Below are 13,794 nucleotides of genomic sequence, written 5' to 3'. Positions count from 1 at the left end.
ATTATCCTCAGTTTTACCGAATAAGTTATTCTTTGTGGTAAAGTCATATCATTTGTCTTCTGGGATACTGTATCCTAAGTTTTCTTTTTCTTTATAATGGTAGCTGGTTCACATTACTTAAATTCTTTTGTTTTTCTGACTGTTTGCAATATATTTTCTCTTAAAAATACTTTTTTTTAATCAGCCAAAATTCACCTCATTGTCCCTTCTTCCCCAGTTGAAAACATAAAAAACGAAGACTATTACAAACATGTATAATAAATCAAATTTCTCCATTGACCACATAAAAAATTATGATTATGAATTCTAAGTTTATAAAGCTGTCAGAAGTTGGGTAGCATGTTTATTAATCCTTCAGAATTGTGGGTTTTGCTGATAAGAAATCAGCACAACCGGACATCGAATAGACATTTTAAGCAAAAAATCCCCAAAATGGAACTCATCTTTCCCCCTAAACATTCCTACCCTACAAACTTCTGTATTAATGAAGAGGGCAATACCATTCTCCCAGGCACTAGGCTGGCTCTTCCCTTCTCCCTCCCCTCAGCATATATCTCTTGCTTTCTCTCTCCCTTCTTTTCTTATGAACAAGATATATATAAGAACACAAGCTTTGTCAGTTAGACTTCCTCTCCAAGCTGATAAGGTTCAGAAAGGACACATATGTCATCTCCCCATTTTTGAACGTAAGCAGTTTGTCCTTGTTCTTTATTATTGTTCATTTATGTTTATCTTCTTGTTTCTTTTTACTCCTGTGTTTAAATTTGAAAATTTCTTTACTTCTTGTCTTTCATTATGAATGCTTGGAAGTTCTCTCCTGCTCCCCATCCCCTCAATAGTATTTTTTTGTACAGGTTTGCTACACAACTTATTCTTGAGTCTTGACTCTAAACTCATCTCCTTTGCCCTTTTGGAATACTATATTCTGTTTTCTGCTTCCTTTATAGTGGTGGCTGCTGCTCCTTGGTACTTGAATTAATTCTGTCTGTTTATAGTAATTTTTCTTTGACTTGAAAATTCTGGATTTTGGTGTAGGAATTTTCATTTTGGGGTTCTTTTCAGGAAAAGACCTGTAGATTCTTCTATTTTTACTGGGCTATCTGGTTCTAAGAGATTTGGACGCATAAAAAGGTAAAAAGAACTCTTGAGAACTGTATTTTCTGTTATGGGTATGCATAAAGAGTATATGTGTAATTTGATCTTACTGTTATAATATAAAAAAGGAACTAGCGATGGAAAGGAGATTACCAGAAAAAGGGAAAAGTGAAGGGAAAAAAAGGGGGAAACTATATCTCATGAAGAGGCAAAGGAAATCTATTGTATCTGAGAGAAAGAAGGGAGGGGGATGAACATTGTGTGAATCTACTTTCATCAGATTTGGAGTAAAGAGAAAATATTAGACATATTTGGTTTATAGAGAAACTTCTCTCACCTCATTGAAAAGTGGGAGAGGAAAAGGGAAAAGGGAAGAGGTAGGCTAAATAGAAGGGAATACAGAAATACTAGGGGAAAAGTATAAGAAAGCGGGAGGGACTCAGGAGGGCTGCTTGAGGCAAGTGGTTCTCATAAATATTGGGGAGGAGGGAAAAGGAAAGAGAAAAAAACTATAATCTGGGGATAATAAGATGGCAGGAAATACAGAACTAATGGTTTTAACCACTAAAGAGATTTGGGCAGCTTCTTTTAAAATAATAAGATCTCTTGGTTCATTGTTTGCTCATAATGTTCAGATAGTTCAATGATAGACCTATACAAATGGTTAAGGTTTGCATTGGGTATAAAATAACGCTAAAAGACTTGGAAGAAATCTGAGATAGACTGTATTATTTGATGTATCATAGGATCCACTTTTAAACTTTTGTAGGGTTTTTTTGGGGGGGAGGCATTTTGGGGTTAAGCTAGAATGTGTTAACTATCTGGGGCTGCATTTGAACTCATAACTCCCTCCTAACTCCAGAGCCAGAGCTCTTATCTACTTCCCATCTAGCTACTCCTTCTGTAGTCTTTAAGGACTGAAAAGATGATAACCACTTATTAACAGTGCTTGCAAAAATTGGGGTTAGCATTACTGGCGTGGGCTAAATGCTGACATAACATCCTGCAAGTTTAACAAGTATTATTCAACATAGAGTTGCTTTTTAAATGTATGATGCAAGCTGGATTGTTTGACATTAGTGAGAATGAGGAATGATACAGTAAAAGAAAATACAGAATAACCCAGTTGGAAAAAAGACTACAAAGATGGCTTTTGAACTAAAGGATAAATAACAAAAGTTATAACAATAACAACAACAAAATATTTCACTTCTGGGTAGTTGCTTGAAAAACTATAAAGGTCTTTGAAGAATGAACTGAGGGTATCCCGGGTAGTACAACCTGGGAGAACTCAATTTGACTTTCAGTATATATCTTCTCATATTTGGACCACCGAAGCAAAGCAAGAGGGTCCACTGATTTGAAGGCAAAAGCCTACAAAGCAGAATTGTTGAAAGCTGGAACTGTGGACAAAACTGTTCTTGGAAAAACATAGAGCCAAAGGAACAGAGGCTGCAGCAGTTTAATATAAGAGTGCCACTAATAGGGCACAACCAAAAAGGGATTTGTCACAAGTTAGAAAGGTGGGCCAGCTGGGATATAGAGAGCAGTTTTCTAGATAGAAAAGGGAAAAGGATAATGATCTCAGATGGAGGATAGACCCATAAATCTTTCATACCTATAATTTTCAAATTTATAACTTGGGAAAATTTGGGTCATGGGTCTTAGTTTTTTCCAGTGTGGGGATACTCCTATAGCTTCTGTACCGATGGGCTCACATTTTCTATTTTCTGATATACCTAGATTTGATTGCAACCAATAACATTTTTGAGAAAACTTGATTTCTGAAGCTAGAAATAAGATGAGCAGTGTGAATGAGCAATAAAAATACCAAAGATTTATAACTACCATGCTGACTAAAGTTCAAGGAATGTGAGTGCAGATGTCTCCTTTTAAAGTTACAGATGGCGTTTATGGACTATTTTCCTTTAAACTATCTCAGAACAGTAACCCTATTTTGGAACAGTCAAGAAAAGACAGTTTCCTTTAGGGGCCAACAAAAATGAGTCTAAAAAGTCATTTCTCTCCTGCTTTCTTTCTTGCTGTTTCTAGGTCTTAAGGTACTTATTATGTAGTAGGAGTTCTGGTCCAACAGAATGTCACACATTTGACTGACCATTTTTTTGAGCAAAGCCTATGCAATTTTCAAGTCTTTCGGAGAGACAGAATCTTTTATATGCTGGAGGAATTAGAATGAATGAAAATCTCATTCATGGTCAAACTAGTCTTTTAATCTAAAACTAAAATACAATAGGTGCTACTGGCATGCTAGGGCAAAGGAAAATATTCACTTAAACTTGGATTAGAGTGTTTTAGATTATATATCATCCAATCCAAAATAATGTGATTTTTGACTCAAAGTTTAGTCAAATTTGTGCAACAGCGCATTGTAACAGTGCTTTGTATTGTTTGATTATTTAAAAATAAAGGCAGTTTGAAAGGCAGTTCAGAGTAATGTAGAATAGAGAACTGGCACTGAAGTGACCTTGCAAACTCTAAGTTGCCGATACGATGCTGGCCTGAACTGGTGGAGGGAGTTTCCTTATCCATACGAATGAAATTATAGTTCTAGACCTTCCCTCTCCTTAATATCTTTATGATTTTTGTATGTCCAATAGCTAAGTGATCAATACTATCAATAAACAGATTTTTAAATATGAAACTATAAACAGTGAAATACTGTCAAAGGAAAAGTGTTATTAATAGAACCAACGAGAAAGACTAGGGGTGAAGCTAAATGAAAAACTATTTTCCTTTCTTCCTTGGAAGGCAAAATAATTTTAGATTCCTGATTCTATGAGGAAGAACATTCCTCACATTTGTTCCCACTGGACAAATTCTTCAGGGTTTTTCCTCCCCCTCTGGGTAACATAGGGACAGCACAGTCTCTTCTGTTTGATTTTGCCTCAAATGTAATATACAGGAATGACATCTTTTCATGGTCTCTTTCTTAAGCAGAAAATGTAATTTATCACTTGTTGAAATGTTTATATTTCTATCAACATGATTCCCTCATCAGGTAAGATCTCTTTCTCAGAAAATGGAGGCTGTAAACACAAAGCTGCTAATGAACACCAATGTAGGACAAGTAACCAGTGGGACACAGGTCAGGGCCAAGTGATCTCTGTAGAACCTTAACTATCTTGTGTATTTTACTATTTACTTGAAGGAACGCTTCCCCAACTTGCCAAGAAGCTCCTGGTCCATCCGCTCTGTCAGAAAACTCTATTATTCTGAAATCTATTTGAGATGTTTGGCTACAGTGCAATTAGACTCATTGCAACCCAGGATTTGCTGAGGTCAGTAGGCAGTGACTGTGATACTCGTATGAACAGAGCAGGCACTCCTCCATTTTTCAAAACTCCCTGGAGAAATGTATGCAAGTCTGAGAGTGGGAGAAAGGGATCATTAGGTTGTGAGCTAGCTTCAGAATAAGAAGAGGATATGGGCTAAGTCTGGTCAAAGATTTATTCTTACATCTTTTCAAAAGGAAAAAAATAGAACAACTGAATGACATAATATAAATTTTAGTTAAGCAGTTAGATTCAAGACAGATTAAAAAAAAAAAAAACTCCTAAAAATCCCATGTTAAAAAATCTTCCATAAAAAAAAGAATGTCAGATTTTAGTACAATGGGAGACCTAGATATTGGACCTAGCTCTGATACTAACTAGTAGACAGTACTTTACCTTCTTATGGATTAGGTTACTTATTACAAAACAAAATTTTGGGGCTTGATGATTTTTATGATATTCTAGCTATATTCTGAAATGGAATTAAATCAGTTAAACATGCTCGTATTCCTAGCAATTTTGAACCCTGACCTACCTAGGATCTGATCCTTTTGTTGATTTCTATGGATTTCCTGCTTGCAATTTCTAAAACATTTGGTCCTGTCCTTTTTTCCTTCCTTCTTTCCTTTCCCTCCTCCTTTTCTCTCCTTCCTTCCTTCACTTTGCCAATCTGATGAATGAAGTGGAACTTTGGAGTTGTTTAAACTTACATTTTCCTAATTATTGGCAATTTGGAGCATTTTAATGTCATTATTGATAGTCTGAATTTCTTTGTTAGAAACGTCTATTTCTGGGTCTATTTTTCAACCATTTATCAAATAGGAATTTTTTTTTTGCTGAGGCAGTTGGGGTTAAGTGACTTGACTAAGATCACATAGCTAGGAAGTGTTAAGTATCTGAGGCCAGATTTGAACTCCTGCCTTCAAGGCTGGTGCTCTATCCACTATACCAACCAGCTGCCCTGAATTTTTTTATATTCTTATAAATTTGAATGAGTTCATTATATATTTTGGAAATGAGATTTAAATTTTTTTCCCATCACTTAAATGTAGACAATCAACACAACAATAAGCAAACTAATTTATAGCATTTACCAATCTTCTAGGTATAAAAGTTTACACTCAAAATTTAATAACTAGTTTTCTGAGCTGGTGCAAGCGATTCCAGCACACTCCTTTCCTTTTAATTCTCTCCACATTCCCTACTAGGCATTCTGCTTTTAGTTTTCTCTGGATCTCTCCATCATGTTTTCCTTTTCTGGGGAAAATTCATTAATGGGAAATCTCATTATGTTGCAAGATTGAACCTCCCTTTTCTCTGCAAGTGGAGGGCATGGCCAGAGGCTCTAGGGCCACTATTTAAAGAAGAGGCTCAGAACAGTTTTTCTTCCCATTTCTCAGTAACTACACTGTTTCTGAAATTCTCTAGGACTTTTCATCATGCTCCAGGAGTAAGTTCTCTGATGGCAGAGACCTTTTATTGACTAACTTTAGTTGCACTGAATTTCTTTATAAAAGGCCTTTTAATAATGTGTAATTAAAAATCATCTATTTTTGTTCTGTTTGATTATGAACTGTTTCCTTATCCATAAATCTGAAAGAAAATTTCTTTCTTGATCTTCTGATTTATTTCTAATATTATCCTTTAGGTGGCAAGATAAACCACTTAGTTTATCTTGTTATACACTGTGAAGTTTAACTTATATGTAATTTCTATCAGACTGCTTTGCAGTTTTCCCAGCAGTTTTTGTCAAATAAATTCTTAGAACAATAGTTAGAAAATTTGAGTTTAACAAAAACTGGTCTACTAGTTGCATCTGCTTCTAGATGTTGTATACCCAATTTATTTAATTGATCAGCCTATTTTTTACTGATACCAAATGTATTGATGAATATTGCTTTGTATTACATCAATATGTATTGACACACATTGATCAATACATCAAATGTATTGATGATATAGTATAGTATTGGTAGCCTCATTTCTGTTTCACTTTTCCTCCTCATTTCCCTTGAGATTAAAATCTTGCTATTGATTTATTATTTTTCTAGTTCTGTAATCTTTTGATAGGATGGCACTAAATAAGTAAAAAACAAAAAAAACAAAAAAATACCAGAAAACTTGGGTAGCTATTATCATTTTTATTATGTTGGTTTAGTTTACCTGTTGTTGTGATATGGGAGCCACTTGCCAGTGGCTGCTGGAGGTCTAACTCAGACCTGTGGAATGGGTCTCTTCATGTGAGCCGATGATGATAGGAGGAGATCGAGAGGCAGTTAGTTATGTTCTCTGACCTCTCTCCTCTTCCCTCCTGCCTCCAAATTTATTTCATTCCCAATCCACAAGGAACATCTGCATCAGTAAAGGCTGCTTTGCAATTACTTCAAGTGTTATGATTCACAGCTGAGGAGGCTTTTGGAGAGTTGACCTGCCCCTTCACCTAGGCATGGTCTTTAACAACCTATGAGCAATTAATTTTTCTTAAATTTTTTAAGTCTGTATTCTCATAAACCTTATTTTGTATTCATATTAGTTCACATATATTGTATTCATATGGTTCCCACATATATTTTGGCAAATATACACTTGTATTTATATAGTTTCTTGTCAGTTATACTCAATTATTTTATGTCTTCCATAGTTATTTTAAATGGACTTTCTCTTTCGGGTTTTATTGATATTATTCAGAAATCCTAATCGTTTATGTGGATAAGTTTTAAATCCTTCACTTTTGCTGAAGTTATTGTGTCAATTTTTAGTTTGCTTTCCAGAGTTCTTTATGTAAATCATCACATTAATTGAAAAAAAGTGATAAATTTGTTTCCATTTTACATATACATTTAGATTTCTTTTTGTTGTCTTATTGCTGAAGCTAGCATTTCTTGAACTTTATCAAGGGCTAATGTTGATAGTAGACATCCTTGTATTTATTCCTAATTTGGAAAAGAACTTATTCCAATTATATTTGATGTTGGCTCTTGGTTTTAGATAGATATTATCACATTAAAGAAAGGTAAATTTATCCTAATTTTTAATGTCTTTTTTTAATAGCAATAGAGTGTTGAATTTTGTCAAAAGGCTTTTATATATATATATTAATAAAATAACAGGTCTATCATGTCAAAAGGTTTTCAACCTTACATTCCTGGTAGAAATTCAAACTGGTTATATATCATGTAATCTTTATATGTTGCTGTAATCTCTTTGCTAATATTTCATTTAAAATTTTGTGTGAGGTCCTTGGAAGTGGAAGACCATCTTTTGCCTCTTTTTGTATCTTAGCACAGTGCCTAACATACAGTAAGTGATTAATAAAGATTTATGGATTGAACGAATATGCATCAGTCATTGTTTTTGTTTTGATTCTCCTTAGTTTAAGTATCAAGATTATATCTGAATCATGGAATATAATAGAACCTTCTTTTCCTATTTTTAAGCACTTAAAAAAAAAACTTTTAATTGCCAAATTTGATTCCCCTCCTTTTATCTTTCTCAATTTATTTCCTATATTTGACACAACTGACCCTTGTGTCATATTGGATGCTCTCTCCTCTTACCTGCCTGACCATTCCTTATTTTCATTTGGCTAATTATCCTTATCAAGCCTCTCATCTAAGAGAATTTTCTTGGTTTGTCCTCGGCGCTCTGCTTCTCTCTCTAATCTTTCCCTTGGTAGCTCCATCGGTTCCTTTACACTGAAATCTCACCTATCTGCGGATGACTCATCCATGTTCTCTCCATCCAGTTTCAGACCTTCTTGAGCTTCAATCCCGTAACAGGCTATCCCAGAGACATGTACAAAACTGAGCTCACTATGTTTCCTCAAAACCTTCCCAAGTTCTTAATCTTGGCACTATGCTAGACTCTTCACCCTACCCCCCACATAGCTGACCAATCACCAACCTTGTTAGTTATTGCTACTTTCACATCTCTTACATTTGACATCCCTCACTTCTCATAGCCAAAAAAAAAAAAAAAAAAAAAATCGAGTTCAAAAATCGTAAACTCTTCTCTTTACCTTTTAAAGTCCTACCAAGTTGGCCCAAACCTATCTTTCTGGCCCCACTGGACCTCTGTTCCAGCCAGATGGGCGCAGACTGTCCTGCTTTACCTGTTTCATTGAGTCCTACCTCCCGTGAGACACAGTTCAAGCACCACGTTCTGCATGAAGCTTTCCTGATCTCTCTAACAGCTACTGTCCTCCCTCCCAAACCCCCTTATCTTTAACTGCTTTGTGTCGATTTTTATTCATTCTTTTCATATTACACACACACACACTGTATCCACACTGCCTGGCACACAGTAGATACTTCATAAATACTTGTTGACTGATTAGTTTTCAAGACTCACAACTATGAGTTATGAAGCTAAACTCCTTTTACTAGTTCTAAAAACATGGAGGAAACAATTTCATACAAAAAATGATGGCAATAAATGATAAATTATTACAAGAATTCACTTTTCATTGTGTAACACTGTAGTTCTTGAAGGAGGTCTTTTGCCAATTTTGCTGGTCTTTGGGTTTCAACACCAAGACGATTCCATCTGTATGTAATACGGGCAATGAGATTCAAAAGCTCACTGGCTATTTCATCAGTTTGAGTTATCTAGAATTGAAGTAAAATAGAGAGTCAACTTAAAATATTTCCTAGATAAAGGAACAATCGTTTACCTAGTTAATGCATTCCTTTATGAATGAAAAACAATAATGTATTTTATTAATCCCATAGAAAAGATTCCATGCCTTTATTTTGTTTTTTAAAATGGGGAATCTCAGTTCTCCCAGGAAGATGACAAAGTTAGCTAAGTCATTTCGTAATGATCACCCTCTTCCACAGAAAGCTTTAGCTCTGAAATGTTTTGGGCTCACAAAAGGCTATATACAAATTAGGAACATTCTAAGAGAAAAACATTTAATGGAATTTCTGTTGTAAGCACTTGGATTGTTAGCAATGGTAAAACCAGATGAATGTGTGGTTGCCTTGCTTTAAAGTTCAAACATTATAAGAAGAGGGAAATATTGAAAGTAGAAGGAAAATTCTGACTATTTCCAAGCAACCTTAAATATGATATTTTTAGGCTAATGACTCACCTGTGGTCATGTCTTAGGACATGTCCAAGATTTCTAACACGCTAACCATCTGGGGAACAAGAAACACAGGAATGTTTATTCTATGTAATAGAGCCCAGAGGACTAACTAGTTCTGTTTGTGCCTGAAAGCATTTTCCTAGGTCAATTAGTAGAGGGAAAAACACAAAAAAAGACAAAGAAAGGAAATGAAAACTCAACTGGGGGGGGGGGGGAATTAAGAGGAGTACATGATTTCCAGACAGAAGAATGTAATAAGAGTCCTAGGTTTGAAAAAGCCTGATTCATACATCCTCTTCATCACAACTCTGGGTCTCAGGGCTTCCTCTTCCTCTCCCTCTGGCCCTTCAACTCCAGGGGCAGCAGTAGTAGCAAAGGTACAGATGGTGGGAAAGAATCAAATAGCTACTGTTACTATGTTTACTTGGCAAAGTAGGAGAGAATAGGGAGCGAAAGTTTGAAATTAGGGTGTGTGAATTCACATATGCTCAAAAGACACACACCAAAAGCATGGTACAGTAAAAATATAAAATAAAACATAAACAATGGGACCTGGAATCAGAAGACTTGGTTCTTTTTTTTTCTGCTTTGGAATATTGTTTATGAAAGCCCACTGTTACAGAAATGGGCATATATCTGACCAAGAGCATGACTGGAACCCACATTGAAAGAAGAGAAGAGGGAGTAGAAAGGTTCTGTGGAGGACATTGAAAACATCACCTTCATTACAATTTTGCCCTGGAAAAGCTGGGCAATGGACTCACCATGAACAAAGTATGTGACTTGAGTTATTTTGCAGTCAGAAGTGGGATTATCTTTTGACTAGTCTACCCAGACCCTCCAGATCTGGCCTACTTTTTAAACCAGTGGTCCAGATTTTGTAAACCAGTGTTAGGAGGGCCTCCTTTTGGGAAAGAGGAGTCTAGAGATTGTACCTTTGTATACATTTTACCTCATTAAGGTCAGAGGATCACAGACAGTTGACTAAGAGAGGTCTTTAAAGATATTAACTAATTCCCTTATTTGGCAGATGAGGAAACTGAAGCTCATAAATTTTAAATGTGTAAATAGGATTTGGTTTCAATCCCATCTCTACCACTGACTATCTAGAATTCAGAAAAACATGGGAAGACTTTTATGAATTAATATAAAGTGAAGTAAGTAAATCAAGAAAACATAGCTGCCATTTCTGTAGCGGCAAAGAAATGGAAACTGAGAAAGGTGTTCATCAGTCAAGGAGAGGCTAAACAGTTAAAGGGTTATGAATATGATGGTACTATTATGCTGTAAAAAAAAAATGTTAAAGACAGTTTCAGAAAAACCTAGGAAGACTTACAGAAACTGATGCAAAGTGAAGCGAAAGCATCAAGAGAACAATGTATAGTGTAACAGCAATATGGTAATTATAATCACCTATGAAAGACTTAAAAATTCTGATAAATAAAATGATCTACCACAATCCAGAAGAACTCATGATGAAAAATGCTATGTCCCTCCCGAAAGAAAATTGAGAGGCACAAGAGTGCAGATAACATCAGTTTATTCTTTTTCTTATATTTTTTTGCCTTTTGGTCGGGGGGGGGGGGGGAAGGACATGGCTAATGTAGAAATGTATTTTTGCATGATATCAAAATAAGAGTATTGTATTGCTTGCTTTTTCAAGAAGAGAGTAAGGAAAGAGATGGTGGAAGGGAGGAAAGAATTTGGAACTGAAAAATTTTTAAATGTGTTTGGGTAACAGTTAACCAAATTTAAAAAGACCAAAGAAAACAGCACACACAATAACTACAAAACTTAGCAATGTATAATAGTAATGACTGAACTTGGTCACAACAAAGAATTGATAAAATGTACTTACTTCCTTCCTTTTGTTGAAAAGACAAGGGACTGTGGGTTTGCAAAATTACATATGCAATATTACACATACTATCAGATGTGGCAGAAATAATGGTTAGTTTTGCTAAACTTTTTTTTTCTTTTATTACAGGGGAAAGCTTACTAAGAAAGGAAAGAAAAAGTATATATATAGAAATGAATGTAAAAACAAAAGGTATCAATAGCAAAAATGAGTAAAGGATTTCAAAGACACAGGATACTGTACAAAGCAGCTAACGTGTAGTCTCTGTCCTTGGGTACTTACAATGTCACCAGAAGAATATTCTGAAAGCCTTAAGTCATTTGCTAAATGGTAGAAGTTCAGCATGATTTTAAAAAAAGTTAACTTTTCACTTACTGCTCACAGGTATGGTAATTCATTATGATAATGAAAGTCTTGATTTTCTTAAAGACATGAAAGAAACTGTATTTTAATTATTATTCAGGAACTGCATTCAGTTTTATCAGTCAGAAAATATTAAGTGCATACTGCATGCCAAGGACTATATTAAGTGATGAGACAAAAACAAAAGTGAAATTCCTCATGAGGAATTTACAATCTAAGACAGCATGGAAATATCTCATTCTATGCAGGATACATACAGAATGAATACCAAGGAGGAGCTGAAAGGGTCAAGAAGAGATCATATAGAAGGTGGCCTTTGAGCTCAGTTTTGATGGAAATCAGGGTAATGATGAGAGCATTCTGAGCATAACAGCCTAACAAAGTGAAAGCAGGAGGATGAGAGAGACAGCAATGGCTCAATCAGGCTGGACCATAGACTGTGTGGTGGGGAGAAACTGAAGAGACCAGAACTACAAAGAGAGGCCAGGTAGTGAGACTCTTTAAATGTTAGATAGAGGAGTTTACACATGATCCAAAAGGTAACAGGTAGTTATTATATGGAAGTGAGGAGTAAGAGGATGATATGATTTTATACATACTGCAACTTAGGAAAATCATTTTGATAGATGCATGGAGGATGGTGTGGAGTAGAGAAGTACTTGAGGCTGGGAAACTAAATAGAATCCAGTGAAGCAGTACAGGTAAAAAGTGATAAAGGTCGGAAACTAAAAGGTATTGTAAAGAGAAAAATGCCATCTTTGGCAGCTGAATTAATATGTAAATAACTATAGGAGGATAACGAACCTAAGTAATTGGAAGGATGATGGTACCTTCAACTCTAATTGCCATGAATAGAAAAGAAGTGGGTTTATGAAGAAAGATGATGAATTATGTTTTGGACATTTTGAGTTTTAAGATGTCTATAGAATATCCAATTCAAATGTCTAACAGGCAGTTAGTTGGTGATGTGGACATGAGCTCAAGAGAAAGTCTAGAACTAGAAATGTATGACTGGGAAGTTATCCACACAGAGATGATAAATGAATCCATGGAAACTAATGAAGTCAGTAAATGAGAACATATATAGAGAAAAGAGGAGTCAAGGCAAAAACGTGGATAATGATCCAGAAAAGGACCATGAATTATGGTCAGACAAGTACAAGAACCAGAAATGAGTAGGGCTATGAAAAACTAGAGGAAAGAATATACAAGAGTAATATCAATTGTTGCAGAGGTCAAAACACTGAATGTTCTTAGGATGAAATAAATCCAAAATCAGCCTGAAGATTGAAAAAAGGATCATGGAATTTGGCAATGGAAGATCACTTTCAGAAATATACTGTATACAGAATAATAGTAATGTTTTGGGATGACCAGCTGTAAATGACTTTGTTATTCTCAGAGGTACAATCATCTATATTTACTCTGAAGGACTTATGATGAAAAATCTTATCCATACTCAGAGAAGGAATTGAGTATGAATATAGCAAAGCATTCTCTGTCTCTTTATTTTTAATTTAATTTTTCTTGAGGGTTTTTATTTTCATTAGTGTGGGAGATCTGTATTTTCTTTCACAATTTGACTTTTCATGGAAATGCTTTGCATAATTTCACATATTGTTTCTTAATTGTAGGTAGGGATAAGGGAGAGAATCTAGAACTCAAAAATCTTAAAAACAAATACAAGATCACTTTCAAGAGCAACTATAGATAAGTGATGATATGACAAGTCAGATAGCAAAGATTCTTTTGCTCCCTAAGTTTATCTGTTCCTCTTCAGTCCCGTTTGTTGAATCTTCATCTGGATCACTTACTCATTGATTGTGAGCGTCTCACAGGGTTCAGCCTTGGGCCCTCTGCTCTTTTACTTGAATTCTCATCAGCTTCCATGGATTCAATTATTTATACGCTAATCATTCTTAGATCTTTTTATCTAGTTCTAAATTTCTAATGGCTTATTAGACAGCTTGAACTTGATATCACATAGACCTCATTATATTATTCCCCCACACCTTCTCTTCTTCCTAATTTCCCTGTTACTGTCAAAGACACCACCACACTCCCATTCACGAGGCTCCTAACCTAGTGCCATTTTT

General features: G+C 35.2%; 1 protein-coding gene across 2 annotated transcripts in view; it reads right to left on the bottom strand.

The window, feature by feature from the left end:
- Positions 1 to 7,447: 7,447 nt before the first annotated feature.
- The window catches only part of FANCC (FA complementation group C), a 175,840-nt gene continuing 169,493 nt past the window's right edge, over positions 7,448 to 13,794 (bottom strand). For both annotated transcript variants that reach the window (XM_023497293.2, XM_031937703.1), the window contains exon 15: positions 7,448 to 8,995. In XM_023497293.2, the coding sequence (XP_023353061.1) occupies positions 8,834 to 8,995 (162 nt within the window). In that variant the 3' untranslated portion in view covers positions 7,448 to 8,833. The remainder of the gene's footprint in view (positions 8,996 to 13,794) is intronic.

The sequence above is a fragment of the Sarcophilus harrisii genome, chromosome 1, assembly GCF_902635505.1.
Source record: "Sarcophilus harrisii chromosome 1, mSarHar1.11, whole genome shotgun sequence".
NCBI lineage: Eukaryota > Metazoa > Chordata > Mammalia > Dasyuromorphia > Dasyuridae > Sarcophilus > Sarcophilus harrisii.
This window is presented reverse-complemented; position numbering and strand designations above follow the sequence as displayed.